The 24779-nt window shown below is 41.2% G+C and overlaps 1 protein-coding gene across 1 annotated transcript in view; it reads right to left on the bottom strand.

Annotated features, from left to right (window-relative positions):
- Nucleotides 1-22537, bottom strand: part of LOC124594284 (mite allergen Der p 3-like) — an 80260-nt gene extending 57723 nt beyond the window's left edge. Inside the window, exon 1 of the mRNA XM_047132650.1 lies at nucleotides 22352-22537. Coding sequence (XP_046988606.1) covers nucleotides 22352-22537 — 186 coding nt within the window. The remainder of the gene's footprint in view (nucleotides 1-22351) is intronic.
- Nucleotides 22538-24779: the final 2242 nt, after the last annotated feature.

Below are 24779 nucleotides of genomic sequence, written 5' to 3'. Positions count from 1 at the left end.
TAGTATCCGAAGTAGATACCAAAGTGACGAAGCAGGCTAATACCTGCGAAGAGAAAAAGAGGGAAGTGGAAACGCTTGCGACAACCACTTGCCAAGTAATTATGAGAGTGTCGGAATTAGAAAAGAAACTTGACGAAAAACAGAGCTATGTGCCAATCTGTGCACATAGTTCGGAATTGTTGACGAAAGAGGAGCGGTTCGACCCCTTGAAAAAAGGCGGTATACACGCGACGGATTTCATTAAAAATTGTGAAAGAGTTTTACCCAGATCATGGACTAATGAGAGAAAAATTAATGCGGTTATTGATGTGCTGGCTGGTGATGCCAAGCGTTGGGGCTTAAACCTCGACATTACGAACCTGACTTTTGACGAGTTTAAAAATTTGTTTCTGGCTGAATACTGGTCAGAGCAAAAACAGCAAAGTGTCTGGCGCGAATTTGTCGTATCGAGGCCTTTCGATGCGAATTCGCGCGGTTCGATGAGGGAGATTTGTGAGGGCTGGATCCGCAAGTTGGAATATTTGCGTGATCGCCGCACGGAATCCGAAATAGTCTGGGAACTCTACAAGAAGCTTCCAGATGATACAAAACGCTACGTAGGAAGCAATTACAGGACAATCAATGATTTCCTGGAAAGAGTTGAGGACGAGGACAATTGGCGCAATAATCGCGACAGTGGTAGAGGCCGTGGTAACAACAACGGGTACCACCCCAACCATAACAACGATAACCATGGGAATAATGCATACCGCAGCAATGACAATAATGGTTCGGACCGTAATAACAATCGGTACAATGCAAATAATAACCGGAATGACGGAAACCAGTATCATACTAGCGTGATACGGGCTGCGCAGAATAGTAATAACGCCAGAGGGTGTGACCAGCCGCCTCAGCAGTATCCGGGGAGCGTATCTGCTGGGACGAGACAGGGAAACCTTTAGCCGCGCCGGTGAGGGGCCGACCGGGCGTGGAGAAATTTTGGCGGCCCAATAACAGGAGAAAACCCAGGTGTCGTCATTATGAAAATTCCGTATGGAATAATCAACGGCGGGAGAGTGTGCCAGTGTTAGGAGAAAGGAGTGCGCCCACAAGTAGTAGATCAGCTGTATACATGGCAGCAGAAAATACATTCACTGTCAGTGAGAACAATTTAAGTAGTGTTCCGGAAATCGATTATAAAGTGGCAGCTGTAATACCCACAGCGGAACTGGAGATTGAGTTTAAGAATGATTCGCAATTGTTGAGAGAAGATCAGATGTCGGATAAAACGTCCGTCATCGAGCGAGGGGATGCAGAGAGGGATGAGGTCTGGTTAAGGCAGTTCGGTCGCTTATACGACGAACTAAGAGATTATAGGGGCCTGTACGGGAGGAGTGTTTATAGGGAGCGCGGGCAGGATTTGCCGCGTCTCGTCCCACAGGAAGATAGTATTTGTGAAGTGATGGAAAGTTCTGGCCCTAACCGGCAGACTTTACCAGAAATAGTTGATGTTAATGGGGAGCACGAGCAAGATTCGTCGTGTTTCGTCCCGCAGGAGTTAGATGTTGAAGTAGTAACGGAAAGTTCTGGCCCTAACCGGCAGACTTTATCGAAAGTTATAGTGGTAGAAGTAGCCGACCCATCCGACGCAAACCTCCAGTTTAAACATTGCGAGAGTATTAAGGAGAAAGATTACAAAAATTTTAGTGATAGCCGGACACGATTGGTAGAAAAGCACATAGATTACAGCGTGTATGAGGTTAGAGCTGACATTATACAGTCAGACGATAGCAGTGTGGGTTGCGCAGATCCAGAGGAAGTAATTTCAGATGCTACTGGGCACATTCCTCCAGGTAGATTGGCAGATGAGATCAATCTGACGAAAGTGGAATCAACGAAGGTGACAATTAGTGAATTGATAGCAATGCGACACTCACTAGTTGACGAGTTACAGGAAAAGGTTTCGGTATTGGAGGCAAAGCTACAGACTAAGCATCAGGACAAACGTGTTGAAATTAAAACTGTATGTGAAAAGAGGCTGAAAAAGCCGCCAGATAAACCGGATTTAGGATCAAAGCCGGATGGTTTTTTCTGGAATGACCTGGATATAGACGAGGATTTACTGTGGGAAAATAAAGAAACCGTCGAGGACAAGTGTAGACAGATAGTAGTGTCTGTTAATATGCACGACCTACAACTAAACGTGTTGATTGACACCGGTGCAGAATTGAGTGCTGTATCTGGGAAAATATTTGAGTTACTGAAAGACAGACCCGGCATCGTAGTTATGCCAGTAACAGGAGTGAAAATTATCGGTGCTACTGGGAAGGCCAGTAAACCGGTCACAAAACAGATTTTTGTCAACTTCAAGATATGTGGGGCACGATTTGAACAAGAATTTGTCGTCGTGCCAGACTTAACTACGGAAGTAATTATCGGGTTAGATTGGCTATTAAAGTACCGTGCAGTGATTAACTGCGAAAGCAAAACTTTGACATGTACGTCCCAAGATAAAACAATAGTAGTTAGTTTTGACGAGGCAGGAGACGGTGTGCATAGGCAATACCAGCCTATACGCATTGTTCACTGGCCAGATGACATTGACGTAGGAATGAGTTTGAACTACTGTAATGTGAGGAATCTCGGCATTGACAATAATGTAGAAAGTGAATTGGAAAGTATTGTAGGTGGTGTCTCAAACGTAACACACGAACAAAGACGAGGCCGACTTTCCCGTACCTATTGCCATCACAACCATAGGGCATGGGGCAAATATGTAGTAGTATTTGAGAGAATTATGAACACCTTGAGACATGAATCGACGGGATTTTCTCCAGAGGAAATCCTGTTGGATGACAGAAGTAAGAGTTTAGTGGAAGAGATAATCAAATTCCCTCCACGGATTGACATTAGTATTGGTGTGAAAAATGATCGTTTGCGAGAAGTAATGATGCTTAAAGCCGATGCTCGCATACGTCGTCATGACGCTAAAGCGCGTTTTGCTAAGTTTGCGATCGGAGACTTAGTACTTGTAAAAGCTCATGAGAAATCGAGCGAGATAGACAATGAAATCTCTAAATTTAAGTTTGTTTATAATGGACCATATAAAGTCATTGGTATACCTCACACAAATGCTTATTGCTTAGAGTATCCAAGCTCTGGAAAGCTATTAGGTATACGAAACATTGTAGACCTGAAATTGTACCAACCAAGGATTGATTAGTACCGCAGATAGGGTAATTTATACAGTATGTAAAATAGAGTGTAAGATTTAACGATTTGCTAGATTGCCATGCTTTTGACTGACCAAGGTCATTAAAGATGTTATAATTAATAAGTAATTAATTTTGATTAATCAATTTAATTTTAATCAATTTAATCATGATCTAATCAACTGAAAAATCCAAGCTGCTAGTTTAAGTTTTCAGCTGAGTCACAGTAGATTAAGGAATGTAAATATGATTTTGTAAATAGCTGTAAGATTTCATAAATATGTGATTTACTAGTCATTGCCGATGTACTTAGACGCTGTTTTAAGTTTCAGGCTAGTACATGCGTGTGATGATGGACAGTGTTGAGTTATCCACTGTGATAGTGTTTATGGACTCCTTGAGATTACTCGGGAGTGAGTTTTTCCGAAAGAATTCAGTGAAACGGACGTTCTGGAAACGCCGTCACAAGGGCGAGTGAGATCAAGCGTGCCGCACACGCGGGCGCAACAATACTGGCGAGGCGAGCCGCTGTCGGCTCTTGTGCCGCTGTTGGCTCTTGGGCCGCTGTCGGCATTCTTTGTACTTGCGAGTACCGAAGGCGGAATTGTTTTTCTTCCTGGACAGCTGAAAGAATTCTGCTGTCAATACTTATGTTTTTTTCGATCTACTGAATATTATTTTCTTGTTTAGCATTAAGTGGACTCTCATGGCAAGCGTATTAATTACGAAAAGGTTATATAAAAGGTGTATTCTATGTAATTAATAATTAATTTGCGTATTTTGATCTACCTGTTTTTATGACCATGTACTCTGATTAATTTTGTAAATAGTATTCCATTTCATGATACTGTTAGGAATTATGACAATTTTAGAATAGCTAAACGATTTTCTATGTTTTCTATGAATTTTAATATGTTGTCAACCTGTTTTATTTCGTGTAAGATGACAGAGTGGAATAAGATTAGGAGTGTCTCCACTCAATTATTATGGTCTAAAAATTGATTTATGCTTAATTAGACGAATGCTAAATTTTGTTGATGTTTTGAGCATATACATTTCCGCTGGTTTTTTTTTTGGGACATTTTCTGAGTCTGTTTAGGTTACACGAACATCCTCAGACAATGTGGGGCACGTGTAACGCCGGAAATGCATATCCTCGTATTTCCATCTATTGTACTATACTTTTTTCCTTGTTTTGTTACCTCAAGATATGACATTTCTGTCTCTTTATATATTGTAATTGCTTTACTGTTTGGATATATATATATTTATGCACTTATGTCGATGTATAATTGGTTTGTTTCGTAAATATTATTTGTATTTTTACGCTGGGTCTTGCCTAGGGAAAACTGCTATCGAACGATTACATCGATGGGTCGTGTGAAGAATCAAAGTGTGTAGGATCTTTGGTAGTGTTAACTCTGCCGCGTGGAGCGCGGGCAGAGCAGTGAGAGTCTGGCGGGAGTAGCGAGTGGAGCAGGTGTTGTGCGACGCTCCCGCGAGTTGCCGCGCTTTCGGGGTTTGGCAGCATGTAATTGCGCTCGACTCGCGATGATACTTTCTGACATGGTGTCGCGGACGGGAAGCATTAGCTGGCGCACATCAAGAGCCCGTTTCGCCTGGTGACCGTGTCGAGAAGAAGGCGCGCCAACATCCAGCTTCTGCAACAGCGACGGCCGACAATGAGTGACTGTCGCCACCTCCTCGATCGACGGCTTCAAACCTTCAATCAACCAACAAGGAAGACTAAAAGCACGTAAAGTTTCAGAACTGTATGGCAGACCTCAGCTTTTCAAATTGTTCCATTTGCCTCGAAAATTACAGCAACTTAGCATGAACCTTTGTTGCTCATTGTCCCAATTGCATTGCCAAGCAGGGTCCCTTCCTTTTCCGAAATGAACCCGAGTGTCGTTGAAATTCAAACGCCTGCATTAAAATAATATAATTAGATTTCACTGCTTTAATTTCAAAGTTCAGTAGCTGGCTACAATATTTAGGTTACACGAGCACAAATTTAGAGTGCGAGTTTTGTTAGCATATTTTAGCTTACCTGTGACTGCAGCTCAGCTTGGTACGTACTAAATTTTACTATTGTTAATAGTTCAGAATCATTTAATTCCAGTTCAAAGTTAAATCTCTTGTTTCTAAATTGCGTAGAGTCAAGTTGCTTTTGAAATGATTGTTGAGGTAGTCCAAGACTAACCGTATTTTACTGGATTTCGATGTGCTTCAGAAAGAAAGCTCACTATTAACTTCAGTCACTAAATTAACTTTCGATTTTCCGGTTTTATTAATTCTTTTGCTAAATTAAGTCAGAGTGTAGCGAAATTTATTACTTCTGACAAACTTTCAGTTTTCACACTACACGTGTCAACCTTCAGTTGCCACGCTTCTAGTGTTAATTATATGTGTAATAACCTTTCTTTTTCAGTTGCTATAGTAATTGTCCTTAGGACTGGCGACCGTGATTTCCCCCAAATCTCAAATATCTAATTACCGCTAGTTAATTGTTAACGTAACGGCCGCACATTTACTTTCTTTATTAACTTTACCCCTTTTCAAAATTAATTTCCACCAGTTTCATTTGCATTTTTCCTTTCATTTAGATGTAACCCTTTCCTCCCTCTTTACCGACAGATTAACTTCGGTGACGATTGCTTTTCCCAAATTTCCATTAGGTACACGCGGTTTAATTTTTCACTGTCATTAAGGTCGATAAGTGAGGGGGGAGGTTACAAGTGGATCCAGGAACACTCTTCTGAATTTAAACACTTTTGCTGGCCACTAAACACCCCAGACATTAGTCGAGTCCAAGCCACGTCGTGTTGCGGCACTTCTGCGTGCTCGCAGGGCGCTACACGATATTAGACATGTGTACCAGTATCTTTGGCTCTTCAGTGTAATACTAAGAAGGATGGTTACATAACATGGACAAACTGTTATCTTTTTCATACTAGTGACGTGTACTGCCAAGCACTGACAGAAAAATCAGTTAATGTTGTGAAACATACAATCCACGACTTATTTCTTAGGTCGATTCCTCTGATCTGCGGCCAACAACAGCCGTTTTCCGATGCAGAGTTACACCAAAACTTCCTGGCAGAGTGTAGTACTGAAGGGATAATCGAATTTCTTTAAACCCATACACGGAATGTTTATAAAAAAATTTCGTAGAAATGCAGTTCAGATTAACATTCACTTCGTTATGTAACCAAAAGTTTTTTTAAGGTTAATGTATCATTTAGTCACAATACACACGGTTTCATTCATTCCTTTGGCCAACAGATTTACGTCTTCCAGGAATCATGATAACAGCTGTGTTTGTCATGAAAGTTCAGTATCGAGGCAAAATTCACTGACCTCCACACACTTATTGACTAATTTTGTGCATGTTAGACTTTCAGCCGAAATTAATGGAATTTTCCACGGGCAAACAAATTGCGATTAACGTTAAACTCGAAAATTACAACAGTAGCACACAATTTCTTCATTACACTGCCATTGTTCGAATGTGTTTTAAAGCGCACAGATATTAAATAAAGCCGAGATTGACTCATGATGGCCAAATATATAACACTACTCGTATTTTTTTGAGAAAGCACTCAAGAATTTCATCTTTTGGAAAAATAGCTGGATCCAATTTCTGTCATTAATCAAAGATAGGTCAAGTGGGTAATAAACTACGCATTTGAATTAGTCAAAGTTCTTGATACGTTTCTCTTTGGCTAGCAACAACACTAAAAATAATAGTAATAATTTTCTTAATAACAACATAAATAAAGATAATTTGATGCAGAAAGTTGAGACAGTAAAATATATTGTTGATGAACTGAAGTAATGCAGTGATTCAAGAATGTAAAATCATGCTACGTCCCCACTTTATATATATATATATATATATATATATATATATATATATATATATATATAATGTGTGTGTGTGTGTGTATGTAAGGCAATAACAAATTACATTGACCTCTCCTCTTCATTAAGTTAAGCTAAGACTACCAATTACGAAACTGATCTTAATTAAGTCTGGCTTAGACTGTTATCGTAATGCTAAGTAAAACTTACAAATACAGGTTCCTGCTATGAGGAAAGACGCCAGTAAAATATCACGCATTGTTGAGTTCCTCGTTTCTTTCACTAAGCTAAATCGCTAAGACAATTCACTGTTCTAAAGTAGCACTCTTATATACAAACCAAATATCTTATAAAAGATTGACAGAGGTGTCATCTGTCACTCATTTAGATGGATGGTTTGCGTAAAGGACGGTTAGCGTCACGCTCAAAATACTTATCGTACTTGCGACAAATCCCGTACGCTTTTGATCACTGTTTGATTACTTTTACGTGGCAGGTCAAGGGTCTAACATAATCTCCCCCCCCCCCCACTCCTACCCCACCAATTCGGTTAATCTAGACTGCTGTCCCTCAGTTTTCAGCATCAAGGGAGGTGGGCCGGTCGCTAAAGTTCTGGGCCCGCATTCGGGAGTGGAATCAAATCCTGTATTGTCAGTCCGACTAATATTTTCGATTATTTCTCTAAATCGCTTCAGACTAATTCTGGGACTATTTGTTGAATAGGTTAGAGGCTTCTTTCGAGGTACATACGATCAAATTTTCTTTGAGATCCACAGCAGCGCTTAAGATCTCCACCTAGGACGATTTATTTTAAAAGCTACAGGAACTTGACCAGATTATAACTGTTGGTCAGTATATTGAATGTTCATCCGCAGATCTCGTCTTGAAAACGAAGCTATAGGGTGACAGATATATAATTTATCGGTATATTTAAGTACATCAGTGTAAATTATATTAGTATTAACAAAGATTTTGACTGGAATATTTGCACAAAAGTGCGGAGATTGTGCTTGTCGAGTCGGAGGAGAAACTGAACTCGTGGTTTTGGAGACGGACAGCCTGCAAAAAACGATAAAATGTAGAGCGTCGTCGTTAATCTTTCAAATTTAGGGTGCGTTTTTAATGACTCTCTTAACCTGATAAGGCTTTAGAGTGTTGAAAAACGTAAGTAGTCTCTAGCACCACTTTGAACCAAACTTGTAATGAGTTAGAGCAGACAAACACAGTGAATTCAAATATCCACTTATTTCGGCACTGGCATCTCATTTAAATACTTTCGTAAAGAACAACAGAGCAGTATGATTTCTAACACCACCATGATTCTAAATAGCTACCCCCGACTCAGATGCTGCTGTAATTGAACCAGTATCATTTTTAAGTAATGGAAATGGGGCACCACAGCCATACTTTCAAAGTCTTTATTACTCAAACTGCTGTTTCAACACTACATTTGCGTCATATACGGGCCATACTGCGAACAAAATAGGTATTTACAGTAATTGCCTCATGTATCGTAGGACCGATTCGATAACTAGGTGCGGTAAACCGCTATTCATCAGGAGCGTATATTCCAAATGTGTAGTCACCACTGACTACAACTGATGATGGTGACTACAAGTTCAGAAGATACAGTCGTAATGAATAGCAGTCCATGGCATCTAGTTATTGTTTCGGTCCTACGGTACATGAGCCAATTACTGGAAATACTTAATTGATTAATGTTATGGCGTGAAGATGGCATAAATGCGAAGTTGAAACTAGTTGTCTGAATAATAAGTACCTTGAAAATACGTCTGCGGTGTTCCATTTCCATTACCTACATTGTCAACCACTGTCGAGCGTCCACAAGAAAAGGGGATGTTTACGAGTATTATTTCTTGTTCCATATGCACATTACTTTTTTGTGAAAACTGCGACACCCAGAAGGTATTAATCGCTCCAACATCGAAGGATTTTTAGAAGAATAATATCGTACTAAGTGATTAACACGTTAAAAAGATAGCGTGCGTTTTGGTCCAACAGCACCCTCCTTTGTGTGACCGGATTGGTCGGCGTTACGCAACGCTCAGTCGGTGCAAAGCTGTCAAACTAAGTATAAACGTGCAAGGAATTGCCGGTAATACTCGCCGGTAATAATCGCCAAATAAGTGATTTTGAACAGGGCATAATGATTGGTCTCCTGATACCGGATTTGCCGTAAAGTGGCACCGCGGCTTGTACAATGCACACAACTACGACAGTAATGCGTTTGTGGAGACAGTGGGTAGAAGAGCGTCTACAGCAACGAACGTATACTGAACCACACACTGTGCCCACAGCGTGGGATGACCACCAGTTTGTCCGCGTGGGTGAAACCGACAGAACAGCTACGTCCACAGTGTTGGCTTGACGCCGGGACTCTGGAACCGGGGTGGACATATCTTCTCCGACGATCCGATGTCTCTTACGAGGATGGTATTATTGGCCCACATGACATTGCGTCGGGATTCATTGATCAGAAATCACCAACGCCTCAGACTGAAATGAGCACACGAACGCCTCGACTGCCGTGCGAAATGTAGTGTTTTTGGACGAGCCACCCTTCAAATTGTCTCAGAGTGGTAGCAGCTTTCATGCTGGAGGCTACCGTTGCATTCGGACAGACTGCATTATTAAGAAATGTAAGGGACAAATGTATGTAAAGGTTGACGTGCCACTGGCTGTAACATGCTGTCTCGCCTCCCACGTACTAAGGGAAATTTGAAGAGCAGCCACTTTATCAGGTGAGTCTTAGAGCACGAGGCATTGCCACACCTGCATGCAGCTCCACAAGCCTTATTTCAGTATGTCAATGCCCAACCACATGTGGCTAGTAATATACAAGCTTCACTCGAAGAACGAGGATACCAATGCTAGCTTGGTCTGACCTGACGTGTCGCCATCAAATATGTCTGGGATATGGTCGATTGGAAATTTCTTCGTCCTTGCTCTCTTGGAGCCACTGTCAATGGTTCGTGAACGGGTCAACAAACTGCGTGGCAGTGCATTCTCCAGCAGCATATTCATGCCCCATTTGATTCCGTGCTACGACGTTAGAAAATCTTTTGTAGTATGTAGAGGCTTCACAACTTATTGAATCTTGACTGTCAAAGTGCATGTACAGTTCTGTAATTCTAATAATGTTGTGTATTGACATGTACCTAATCAGCAGAATAAATTTCATTGGAATCACATGTCTCCTTGTAAGAGTTGCAATTTTCACAAACGGCAGGGTGTATACAGAGCCTTGGAAAAACTAGGACTTGCTTTTTTGTAGGGAGCACATTGTGCTCATGTGGGAGCGATCTAGATGGTTGTAAAATAATAAACTGGTAGCCATGATCGCAGGAATTCTTTTTATTCCATGATTACCGGTTTCGGCGAACAGAGACACTTAACATCTGTCATCTCTATTGGACGCCTGTGTGCTACTTACGACAATTTTGTAAGACCTGTGTGTTATAGGCAACTATTAATATCACTATTGTTTGCCTTGATGTTGTAACCTGTATGTGTACTAAGATCCGATGATGGCGGCTTTAGTTTCGCCGAAACCGGTAAGCATGGAATAAAAAGAATTCCTGCGATCTTGTCTACCAATTTATAGTTTTACTAGGACTTGCTGTTGGCAGAATGCAGATGTAACTAACAACCACAACTCACCACTAACTCCAACTATCTGAAGATGAAATAGCTGTCAGAAACTGATAATGTCAGTAAGCACTCAAAGTAATAGAAATATATCTTCAGTTTAGTGCTGATAGCTATGCTATAACTTATTTCATAGCTGACCATATCATATAACCCCTTGACAAAATGGCATGTATTGCTTAATTTTAGACCAGACATTTACGTACCTTCGATTTTACTGGCACAAAGCTTATAAATGTATGAATAGATTGATTGGAGGCATGGTAGAGGAGTGTCTTCTGCCTTCTGAACTGATAATGATAGGTGACCATAGGTATACCGTGGTCATGTGTGGCTATATGAGTTGTGTTTAGAGCAATAATAAGAAACATGCATTAATGTTCGTGTACTGACACCAGAACAAAGTTCTGACAGACATTATCGAGTCTGTTGTATTACACCTGTAAGAATTTGGATATGGACAAAGAGTGATTTTGGTGTAAATGTTACGCGTGTAAAAAGTTCACTCTCACACACAGTCCAGGACGACAATTTAGTCAGCTCATACATATGAACCATGAAGTGTTCCCTGCTTTTACCATCGATGTGCATCCTACATTATCTCAACCTATTTGATATTCAATTACATTGCTGAACAAATGAGCTGAAGCTTGCTAGTTTGGTATTATTAAACAAGAAACTGGTAATAAAATTCTGATATTAGAGCTAGTTTATGAACTGTGTTCATTACCTGTAACTACGCTTTCTTCATCAAATACAAGACCCACCTTGATAGGAGTGCCAGACAGTAGTGTCGCCACATAGTCGTTGTGGACAGATAAGAGCTCCAGTTGTCAAGAACTGCTACAATAAAGCAGCCGTGTTTTGATGCTTCTTCAAGTGCCTTCGTAATAACTGTGTATAGAAGGAAAATAACCAAACATGAAGAACATCATGGTCAACTCTGAGGGACAGACATCGTGATCAACTATGTAAGACTGCGGGAAACCAGTGGTGAGTTTTTGGGAACTGAAAATTGATGCTGCATTGTTAGAACTGCAGTCTAGTATCAACAAGCGTTATTGTTTTCTTTTTGAGTGGAACAGTCATCCTGTCAACAAACAATATTCACAGAAAACTGAGCTGAAGAGACAGTGTTTAACTCTGGAAGTGAAAAATGTTGTTGCTGAACCATTCATAGATTTAAGCAAAATTTTACCTTAGGCACTATATATAAGATTGGGATTTATGAAGAATTACGTAATGGATTTAAATTCAATTGGATCAGCATCCACTAACGGCAAAAATCCCCAGGTTCAGTTTCAAAGGAGTGAAATTTGGTATGTTTATCGATTCAAAAATTAGAGAACTTTTTCAAAACAAAGGGAATGAACTAAGTACAACGAAGAAACAGCACGACAGTCCTTTAAGATGAATGATTATGAAAAACCACCTCACCTGCATTATTACACATTTATTGTGTTACGGTCGTAACATAGTAAACATATAATAATACGTCTGAGGTGGTTTTCATTAATCATTGACATTAGTGCCAGCTGTGGTGTTCAACATGATCAAGATTAAGATTTCAAATGGTTTCCTCGGAAACTTCAAACCAGAAAAATTTCCAAGATATTGTGGATAGAATGACAAGGTCATATGAAATACTGAAACGTAACATGTCACTAAAAATTCACTTTTCCCTTGCACACCTTGATATGATACAGTCAAACTGTGCTTATGTGAACAGCGAACATAGTGAGCACTTCATCAGGATATTTCACTGATGAAACAAAAGGACGAAGGCAAATGACGTGTTGAAATATTGTAACTACTGCTACATGACGAAACCGGACGCTCCTGCAACAAAGTGCTCGAGACAGGCCAAAAAGAGACTATCTTAAAATATTCGATGCTTCTTTTTTTCTTTTGGTTTATGCACTTAATAAATATTATTTCAAACACAGCGAATTAATAAATAAGCGTCATTGTCGGGGTCTGTGATCAAGAAAACAAGAAGACATGATTCTATTCTGCGTAAGTAGATCGCAGTTTACGTTCACTCGCACTTACGGTAACGCATAGACCGACGGAACGAACTGGGGGTTCCTGACGTCAATGACAGTGGAGTTCGTGAATCGGACATGTAACCAACACAAGTCATGAGCCTATCGAAATCGTCTTAAACGTGTACCACAGGCCAGTGAGCAATCCAAATCACGAACGTAAATCAAGTAAGGGCCTGCTATTCAATGGCACGTAACTAAAGGCTTCAGAGACGAGTAAAGACTACCTGGACTGAGCTGGGCTGCGGTACTTAGAGGCACACGCACACACGTCAGGGGGCGGGCGCATAAGCTCTGACCGCGACCTAACTAGCAGTACACCAGCAAGCAGTTGTGTTGCGTCTCACGACGAGTCCCTCGTGGTACAGCTGCACAACGAGTCCCCACCTGCCCACAGTATCACCAACACGTCCAGACTGGAGCTTGCCCGTCTTTAACTGCCCACCGTCCACTCTTCGACATTCCCGACAGGACGAACTTTTTGGTGCACTTTACAGCCAATCACGGGTCTAGCTTCCGGGCACAGCACAACGGCCCAATCGACACGCATCAAAAAGCATGCCGTACAGGTCCCTTGTTCGTCCGTTTTAACTGAAGGACTTCTCAGAAAGGACTCGAAGCTTCTACTGAGAACTTCCAGCAACCAATGGGAACACTCAACCACGAATTCGCCGAGAAAACTCGTTCGCCACGTACGCCAAGACTGAGAGGTCTGGGATCTTTCTTTGTTCTTGGATCCCCTCCTCCCCCCCCCCCCCCCCCCAGCTTCCCTCCCCCTGCCCCTCTTGCATAACAACGGTTCAGCCTTCCGTTTTAAGCTCGGTGATGGCAGAAAATTCACCTTAGCCACAGCAAACTAACAAAATGTGTTTCATGGAAGACAGGGTGTGTTCATGAACAATAGGCTCCTGATCATAAAGAGAAAGTTAGGATTAAATAAAAGACATACGCCACAGACCACTTCCTAAGGTATTGGTCCGAGTAGAATATAATAAAAAAGATGGCGTATAAAAATGGTAAAAGACCATACCTAGTTTATAGGATAAATTGTAATGAAACATATAATCAAATAAAAGTACGTCTTTCATTAGGTAAGAGATTTGTATAACTCGTTTGTGCCTCTGTTTGCCAATGGTGCATTCTGTATCGAGCAGAAGATCGCGTTTGACGGTGCTGTGAGACAACATTGTGCTCAGTACTAAGAAGTACTGGAGTTCACATCTACTTTTCCTCAGCAAGCTGCAAGGTGTTTGCCGTGGTAAGCTCAGGTGTTGGATGCACTCACTGAGATCCAGTGTAGCCGATGACCACCACCTGTACACAAGTCTGGTAGTTCTTGTACTCTTGTGGTGAGGGAGTCTACTCTGAAATTTCTGGGGGATGCAGCGTAACTTCTGATTATTAACGTGTGTCCCAGATTCCTTGATATCTTTCAGTGGCGTAGCATGAGGGGAGACTTTGAGACTTAGTCTCCCTCCCCATCTTAAAAAAGCTGCAACATTAATTCATAACAAAAGTATAAAGAACTTTCTAATAAGAGCTCTAAATGTGTGAAGACATCAGTTTTGTGGCGCGCGCCGCACATGAGTATTGGTGTATTTGCCTGCTTGAGACTCGACTGCTCTCAGTTTCTGCCTCTCTTCCCTTACTGGCTGTGTGCGCCTGCGCTTTAGTGGCATTCTTGGCTCCCACCCTCTTCCCCTCTTCTACGAAATCTGGTGCACTGCATTTGCTAGCAGATATCGAGACTAGTCCCTGCCGCTTCCATGCTGGCTTTTAACACGGAAGAGAACAGTCGCACCTTTTTCTACATCAACGTGCGAAAAAAGTGTGAATTGAGGACGAACGACCTACTCCTATACTCAGTGTAGTTTTAAGTGAAGCCAAACAAAAACGCACTGTTCAGACAGCCTGCTACGAAAAGTATACTTGGCTGACTGCGAATGCAGTTAATAACAGATTATATTATTATATATGTCTTCTGTTGGGTGGTGAAAAGGAATGGTGCAATGACGGCATTTGTAGAGTAAAGAGCTTTGACAGGAAAGCACAAAAGCATCAGATATCAAAATGACACCTGCAGAACAAAGAATCATTTCAATTATTGGCAAAATTAGAATTGAGCACGCCCTTTCTGAGGCCGCTCGTCTGACAGCAACAAAATACAACGAACAAGTTGACCCAACAGGAGAGTATGGGCTCGTCTTATTTAGGCACTTGTATTTCTTTGTAAACAAAAACTAGCCTTTCGCGGCCATCGAGAAGACGAATCCTCCAGAATTAAAGGTAACTTTCTGGAATTGTTGGATTTATTATCTCAAGGAGAGCAAATAAACCTAGACCCTCTTCTTCAACTTTTAAAGGAACTTCTCCAGTACAGAATGATGTAATAGAAATGACAACTCTGGCAGTTAATGAGAAAATAAAAGCTGAAATTCAGAACTGAAATTTCATGAAACATTAGACGTGTCAGGCAAGAGTCAAATCAGTATAACATTCAGATAATGTATTGCAGGCAAAATTGAGGAAAGATTCACTGGATTTTACGATGTTTCTGGATATAAAACTGCTGAAGGTTTGTTAAACATTATTCATGCAGTATTGAAAGACTGGAATGTGGAAGGAGAAGTGGTTAGTCAAACATATGATGGTGCTTCAGTAATGGTGGTCAGAGAAAGAGGACTACAACAACTGGTGACGCAGTTCTGTCCCTATGTGCTGCTTATTCGTTGTTACGTACACCAACTAACTTTGGTACTGTTACATGTCTCTAAAATCATACTACAAGTACGCATGTTTGTAAGTGCTCTTACTGCATTATATTCGTTTTTCAGCAAATCATCAATACGAACTTTATTGCTAACTGAGAAAGGATTTGAACTGCCACTTGCAAGCAACACTCGCAGGAACTTCCGTTCCTGGGCAGTTTCAACAATATCTAGGCATTTATCAGAGCTATATAATGTTTTTAATTATATAATTGATGATACAGACTCTCAATGGGACCCAGAATCTTTGAGCTGTGCTGTGGGAATGAAACGACGCATGGATGATCGTATGTTTGTCTACTTGCTTTGCTTCTACCGAGAGTGTTTTGTTTATGTTGATCATCTCTTAAATTTTCTTCAGTCAAAAGCTGTCAGTATAACTGCTTGCAACGACGAAATAAGAACTGTTTTGAGAAACTTACGACAGTTAAGAAGGGAAACATTCGTTGATGAATGCATTAAATGCAGCTTGTGTTTGAATGGCAACTTATCATCCTCTGACAGTCAAAAGACATCTCTGAGGGCACTAAGTTACGAGATACTGGATTTGCAAATTGTTCAGATGGAAAGAAGATTTCAAGACTTTCCCCAGACCCCGTTTGTTGAACTTTTGAACGAAAAGTGTTTTCGAACCATCAAAAAGAATTCCCAAAGTTGAAACTGCTTCAGTTATTAGAACAATACCCTTTTTTGAAACAAGAACAACTTGAAAATGAACTGTGTAACATATACGCTGATGAGAAAAAACACTTATCTCCAAAGATACTCTTAAAGTACATTGTCAACAATGATTTAGCCTCTATTTATGAAGAAACAACGAAGTCCCTGCGTTTGGTTTTGACCCTACCCGCAATCACAGCAAGCAATGAACGAAGCATGAGTACTCTTAAACGAGTGAAGAATTATTTAAGGAATTCAGTGTCCATCACCCAGCTGTCGTGTTTGAGAACGATAGCAATAAAAAAGACTTATTTGGAGAGCTATCCAGTGATCGGATCGTTGTAGACCGAGTTATTGATTTATTCGTGGAAAGAAAAGGCAGGTGCATTGCACTTGTGTACAAGAAAATATAAATGCTTCTTCTCTTGCTGCTGGAATTCTCCAAATTTGTCATCGTTTCTTGAAAAAGTTATTTTTATTATTAGTGGTGGTGGTAGTGGTGGTGGTAGTAGTAGTAGTAGTAGTTTTTGTTGTTTTGTTTGATGCATTTTGTTTCATTTGTTTAATTTATTATTTATTGTATTATTTTGTCTCCCTGTAATAACTGCAGAGTCTCCCCAACCTTTACAAGCACGCTACGCCACAGATATCTTTGTACTACATACAGTTCTAAGTGTGTATCTAACAGTGGTTACTACTATGACACATATAAATCTCTGACTGCCCGCTCGGCTCGTCTTTATACGGGGTGTAACGAGTATAATTGCAGCTATTTTTATATGTGGTACCTCGACATGTACATACATCAGTCGGTTGGTTTTCTTTCTCTGCGTCGAACAGCCTTCATACAAACACGTCACGTAATTTACCACCTGATGTTTACTGTATGGTCATGACCGTAGTGGACTACACGTGTCAGAATAGACTAACCATATTGCGTCCACGCTTTCACACTTGAATACCAGACCTGCCGCCCAGAGGAACATAAGCATTAATGGCTTGTTCTTATCTCATGTACTTGGAGGTACTAAGCAATCTAACAACATATGACTTTAGTAACTATTAGTCTGCAAATGATGTAAATACTGATGTAATTTTGTTCAGCACACCACCCTCAGTTACCACCGGAAATCTCTGCATTTATACCCGTTACATCCTGTATATGTCGCTATTTAACTAGTAAAGTACGTCACTATTGAGGTCATTTCTGTGGCACTTTATGTCCGGTAAGAGGTTTAAAAGCTAGGTCCATCTGCAATCTTTATTTCCTTTCTTAGTTCCGGGTGTTAGAATTCACCAACGTTCAGTTTCTTTCTCCATGATCTCCTTTAGATTTACGTAGTTGACATGGTTTTTGTTCCAGTTTTTTGTAGTTGGTATCAATCGATCAAAATTCCTTGAAAGAGCGGAGGAGAGAAAAATGGCACAAAAAAACCTAGGAACTTGACTTTACAAACTCCAGTACAAGAGCTCTGACACTGATTCGAGAAGATGGGAGAAGATTATTTCCACTAAACAAAGAAGTCAACAATCCGATGCGACACAACTGCCAGTCACTCTGTGAGAGTTTCCAAGGCTCCAGGAAGTAAAGCAAGTCTTCGCCAAGTAAAGAAAGAACTTCCTGAGGTCAAAAAATCCCAACAATATAACCCAAAATTCTACATTTTTGATAACTGAACTCCAGAAAGTTCTTAGCCGTACGAAAGCTGCAGGTGGAGATGGGATCTACACCGAGCATTTAACGCACAGCGGTCCTCCAATTCGAAACGGCTAGTTCGTCTTTTCAACGAAATTTTTATCGTAGGAACATTGCCAGCAAAACTTAAATTGCTGTCAAAGAGCCAAGGAAAGAGGGAATAGAATTAGAACACCTACACCCAGTATCTCTACTTAGTGGTGCCTACAAATTCTCAGAAAGAATGATTTTAGACAGAATACAAAATTAAATTAAATCTGTGGTATCATTTGAACAAGCTGGACTTAGACCTGGTAGGAACTGCTGTGGAAAGTTCTTCTTGTTTACTCACATAGTAACTGGCTACTACGCGAAACTCAAGATCGTTGTAGTTTTCGTTGACGTGTTAACAGCTTAACGGTGAAACGGTGAAATTTTTGAAACCAATACCTTGTAAGACGCAAGATAATCTCCAAAACAACATACTGAGCATTCGGTGGTTTAAACTACATCAAAATGAAAAGAGGAGCAGATGCAAGTACTCAATGCGGCATACCCTATGATGCTGTTCTAACTCCGGTGTTAATCAATCTCTACGCAGCAGACCTGCCAAACCTGAACTGCCAGAAATTCTAGAATTCAGATAACTTTGCAATTTCATATCAGACTGAATATCTTTTTGAATGTGAGAACACCTAACAAACAGACTCAGTAAACTTCATGGGCACTTTAAGACATGGGGACTTGGGCCTAATACTTCTAAAACAGAAGCATGTCTTTTCCACCTTTCCAATCGCATAGCATCAACGTAGATCAGCCCACGGTTTGGCCCTATTGACATAATCAAATACAGATATAAGGCAAAAAACCTTGGTATCATGTTAGACAAAATGCTGACATGCCACACATGTTTCCAACACAGGTAAGATGATAGAAACACGAGTGAACTTGCTGAGGAAGATAGCTGGTTGGACTGTACATGGGGAGCAAATACATGACTTCATCTACATACACAAATATACTCCACTAGCCAACGTACGGTACATGGCGGAGGGTACCCTGTACCACTCCTAGTCATTTTCTTTCCTGTTCCAGTCGCAACTGGAGCGAGGAAAAACTGACTACGTGTGTGCCTACGTATGAGACCTAATTTCTCATCTCTTGTCCTCGTTTCTCTTATGAGAAATGTATGTTGGCGGCAGTAGAACCGTTTTGTAGTCAGCTTCAGCTGCCGGTTCTCTAAATTTTCTCAACAGTTTTCCTCTAAAAGAAAGTCGCTTTCCCGAAGCATCTCCGTAATATTTGCATGTTGTCGGACTTACCGGTAACAAATATAGCAGCCCGCCTCTGAACTACTTGGACGTTTTCCGTGAGTCTGACCTGATGGTAAAACTCAGGAGGTGTTCAAGAATAGGTTGCACTAATTTTCTATACGCTGTCTCTTTTACGGATGAACCACAGTTTCTTAAAATTTTCCCAATAAGCCGAAGTCGACCATTCGCCTTCCGTAGCATAATACCCACATGCTCGTTCATTTCAAATAACTTACGCCCAGATATTTCAACGACGTGACTGTGTCAATCAGGACACTACTAATGCTGCATCCGAACATTAGGTTTTTCTCTAGTCATCAGCATTAGCTTACATTTTTCTAGGTTTATACATTTAGAGTTAGCTGCCATTCATCATATCAACTAGAAATTTTGTTTAAGTCACCTTGCATACACCAACATTCAACCAAATTTGATCCCCTCCCGTACACCACAGCATCATCAGCTGACAACTGCAGATTGCTGTCCATCCTGTCCGCCAGATCATTTACGTACGCAGAAAATAACATTGGTCCTGTCACACTTCTCTGGGGCACCCCCGAGGATACCCATGTCTCTGACGAACACTCGCCGTCGAGGACAACGTACTGGGTTCTGTTACTTAAGAAGTCTTCGAACCAGTCGCATATCAAGGAACCTATTCCATAATTCTTGTGCCTTCATTACCAATCGGCAGTGTTGCATTGTGTCAAGTACTTGTCGGAAACCTAGAAATATGGAATCTTTCTGTTACCTTGCACCCATAGATCGCAGTATATCATGTGATAAAAGGGTAAGCTGAGTTTCGCAAGACCGATGCTTTCTAAAAGAGTGCTGTTTTGTGGATATAAGATATCCGGTCTCTAGTAAATTTATTATGTTCGAACTGAGAATACTTTCTAGAACTCTGCAGCAAACCGGAGTTGGGGGCATTGGTCTGTAATTGTGCGGGTCCGTTCATTTACCCTTCTTATATATGGTAGTCACCTGCTCCGCGGAACGTCCCTTGCGTTGGTATACTCTGAAGGAGAATGTTGATGACCAGTCTGGCTCCGCCGCGCTAATGTGAAGAGAGCTTTGACAGTTACGACAGCAATTAGTGGCAGAGACAGATGTACGCCTACGCGCTGGCTGCTGTTAGTATCGAACATCTTTCTGGCTCACCTTTGTCGAAAGGAGGCTCTCTACTAACTTTGCCAGCAAGCTTCTTAAAAATGAATCAATCCCTCTTCATGAAGATTTATTCTTACTTGCTGGAAAACGTCTCAAATTCAGAAGACCAGCATATGAAGAACGATCTGAAGATATTAGGTCTACAACTTGGCTTCCGCCGCTTTGCAATAGACGGCAGTAGCGGCAGGTGGGGTTCAGATGGTTGGTCATAGGTGTAATACAATAAGCTTAGGCATCTGTAAACATAATGCCATTGAAAAGAGTCGATTTGTGATTGAATCATAAGGTTACTCTCGATTAAGTACGTCAACTTACGTACCCATTTCTCGCGATTTGCGGGAAGTTTTAATTTTCTGCTTTAACATGAAGAAATCTGCGGCTGTGGCTCTTAAAATGCTGGGTAAGACCAATGCTGAGGGAACTATTAGTGGAAGAACGTTCAGGCAAAGTTTTCAAAGCCTTAAGAACGGTGACTTTGATGTCGAAGGCGGGCATGACGGTGGAAGACAACGTTTTCGAAGCTACTGAAAGAGATGAAGACAGTCACAGGACATCACATGCGTTCGAGCCCAGCACTGAAACACAAACGCCCACAATACAGCGATAGACACGTAAAGGTGATTTTGCAGCAGGTCAGTGCTCGACCCCATGTCGCAAAACTCGTCAAAATATACATGGAAACGTATTCTCCATACGTCGCTCTCTCTGACTACCACCTTTTTCGATCAGTGGCATACAGTCTGCCTGACCAGCACTTCCGATCATACGAACAAGCGCAAAATTGAATCGATTCATGGATCCCCACAAAAGACGCCCAGTTCTTCCGCCAAGGGATTCGTATGCTATCCGAAAGATGGGAGAATGTAGCGGCAAGCGATGGGCAGTACTATGAATCATAAGTTTTTCACAATAAAGTCCCAAACTTCGAGAAAAAAGCGGCGGAAGCAAAGTTGTAGACCTAGTACTAATAAAATACGATGTCATTTTCAGCTTTTTTCTTGTCTTTTTCTTTGTACTTGTGAAACAGTTGTAATGATACAAGTTTTTTAATCCTGTTCCTCTATATGTTCTGTAGTTGCTATTTATGAAATTGTTACTTTTTGTGTTGCCTACTTAGATATTTATTAATGTTGGTCTCAAACTTTTCTGCAAACATAATAGTATAAAACTGCAATTTCACTTCAGAAATTGATGATTGTACTCCGTGTAAAGGTACGCAAGAAAAGTTGAGCTTTAAAAATGTACTGTGTGTGAAGTAAGCGAATAAGAGACATTGCCGTGTCACGCGTGAGACATGGGAGAGATGTGTTCGTGGCCGTCGTTTTGAGACTCTCGTTTTGGTGTTACGAGTACTGTTTCGATTTTTACTGCGGACGAGGAAGCTAAAAGCAAAAGAGTAAACTGTGATCTTCATAAACATACGGATTGTAATGGTGCCGTTGTAACTTATTGCTTCACATCGTACAGTACTCTCCCATCGTGGATAGTCGTCTTAGAAAGTGTACATGAAAATTACGATGCTTGGCCAGTACATTAGACTCGTTGCTCAGTGAACAGTGAACTATATTAATAAACATCCACATTACAATGGTGGCATTATAACTGATTATACCATAAGCAAACAAGGTGGAAACTATCGACTGGGAAAGTAAAGAGGGAGTTCAGTGCTTTCTATGAACAGTGCACTCTGTGACCTTGTTGTAATAGATTTAACTCGAGCCAAAAATTATCATTTCGCGGAATAATAGTCGAAACGCTACAATGTTGGGACTATCATAGTTTCCTGCCCATAGGTAGACAGGAGTGACACCACCAGCAGTCGACCAATGATGTAAATGCCCAGAAGATGACCCCTACGTCGGGTTAAAACCGGTTGGCGGTATAATAATAATAATAACAAATGCGATTAAGACTGTTTTTGAATTATCTCTTTTGCCATATTTGCTGGATCATCGTGCTTTCGCTTTTTGGGCGACGGAACATACTCGGATACCGATGAACTCGAAAGAGAGGGAGGCGATCGTTGCGACGAGCACTGCTGTTCCTTATCGTCGCCATCATCTCCAAAGTCCATTTCCTCGTCGCATTCTTCTCTATCTCCTCCAGCAATTTCTAATGTCCAGAACTCTTCCAGAATCTCCATGTCATTTTCCAAGAGAGTATTTATATGTTTTATCATCTCTGAGTCCTGAATGTTCGGAGATCTATTGCGTGTTCCGAATCGGGAGACCAAGGCAATCACAACGACTTTCGGATCCATCTGCAATGTAAGAAGAAAAGATACAATACAGTAGTACTAGACAGCAACACACGAGAACATACAAGAAATAGAGACGTCATGACGGGAATATGTCCACTTATACACACTTTACTGATACTTTGTGGTTCCTATAGCCCCTAACCGCTTGTCCCTCTGCCCTTCACATTTCAAAATTTTTCAGCTTTCAGGAAATATATGAGTTTCCGACAAACCTGTACCGAACGAAAGAAGGTTGCTTAGTCAACAGGTGACCAACGTCGTTAACGACCAGCATGAACTGTTGTTAAGACAACAGAAACCGGATTGTGGGTGACGACGATCATATGGCATTGTTTTGCATGAACTGTCAAGCGTTACTGTACGATCCACTCTGCGAAGTTGTGTCGCTCATTAATGCAAGGTGAACAGTATACCGATCTTCCTGGTGACAATCGAATTATATCAGCATTCAAAGTAAGCTGAACTGAGCATGACACATCCCTTGTGGTTCAAAGACGTGTCTCTCCGTCGACGAAACGAACCGGAAGATTATGCAGAATATTCCGACGAAGTTCAGACTGGTGAAAACACCTGCAAAAGCAGATTGAACAGTAGGTTTCATTCCACAAACGGGTCGTGGAGCGCACTGATACCTGCGGGCATCTCCCGCTTGTTTCAGGAACTGTTAAGGCTAATCAGTCGGCCATTGGATGGTTCACATCTTGACGTCGAGTTATCACATTATACGTACCCCCAAGATTTCGAAGTAAATTTTGCTGGCCCACAATATAATATCCATTATCGATTTAATGTCATTTGTTAAATTCTAGTGTCGAGGTCCACTGTTTCTTACTGAAGAGGACAAGATCCAAGATCTTACTGAAGTGTCTTTCTGAGCTCCAGTTGGTTACATTTGCTAAAACTAAACTAAACTCCGTCCGAACATGCCTCGAAGAGTCAACGGAAGATACCGACCGCCGTGACATCCTTAGCTAATAGACGTCACTGGATGCAGATGTAGAGTGGCTTGTGATCAGTTCACCGCTCTCCCAGTCATTGTCAGTTTTCGTGGAGGGAGCCGCTAAGTAGCACCTCAATTAGCCTCATAAGGGCTGAGTGCACATCTCTCGCCAACAGCACTCAGCAGACCGCACGGTCACCCATCCAAGTGCCGACGGTACTTAACTTCTGTGAGCTGATGGGAACCAGTGTTACCACTCGGCAAGGCGGTTGGCGTTTACATTTACACTGAACCCTATTTCGATGGGCTGTTTTATAACTTAATCCCAGAACGTATAACTTTTTTTAATAAACCTAAGTGAAAGATGAAAGAAACGATAAGTGAAAAAATAGAAAACAAAGACTTAAAGTCGACTGGGAATGGAACACCGCGCCATACCTGTCACTTAACCTTTAAGTCCTCTAGCACAACACCTTAATTTGGTCGTAGCTCACAGCTGACAGACAACAGTCTCCAATCACCGTCTCGCAGGGATGACTCAATCGTGTGTACTACAGCGTTCTACCGGTGCCATCTCACACATGTGCCGACGTTTTCCGGTTAGGAGTCTGTTTGGAAGTGATCAAAACAAGAACATGGGTCATGCAACTTATATCGAGTGCGGCCTAGCTCCTTGCGATTTTTGCTGTTGCCCCGACGACCGACACTCACCGTGGTTGCAGATACTCCAGTCGTGTTGCTGTTGCATCAGCTTCCTAAAAAAAAAAGATTCGCAGCGCCCATAAAATTACGGTGTCGAAGTTCTGAAAAGAGTTTACAGCTATAGGGAGATTTCGTTGAGAAATCAGAGAAGTTTTATTTATTTATGTAGTTACTGTGACTACTGTGTGAAAAATAAAATCGCGAACCTTATGATTTGAACACCGTTCATTACAAATACAGAAAGAGATACAGAACAAAGTCCTGTGACGGACCCTAAATGAGAGGCGTAGTGCGTCATAGAGGAGCTCGCTATTGAAATTCTGAAACTCTTCGCTACGAGAACGGCTGGGCAATATGATACTCACACGCGGTAGACAAAAACATGGAAACACCACAAACACAAGACATTACTATGCTTAAAAGTGTGTAGGAAAACCGACGGCATTCAAAACAGCGTTCAGTCGTCTCGGAATGGATAAATACTGGCCTTGTATGGTTTTCAAGAGATTGTTTTGCCAT

The sequence above is a fragment of the Schistocerca americana genome, chromosome 1 (genome assembly GCF_021461395.2).
Source record: "Schistocerca americana isolate TAMUIC-IGC-003095 chromosome 1, iqSchAmer2.1, whole genome shotgun sequence".
NCBI classification, from domain to species: domain Eukaryota; kingdom Metazoa; phylum Arthropoda; class Insecta; order Orthoptera; family Acrididae; genus Schistocerca; species Schistocerca americana.
The sequence above is the reverse complement of the archived record's forward strand: the minus strand, read 5'-3'. Positions and strand labels throughout refer to the sequence as shown.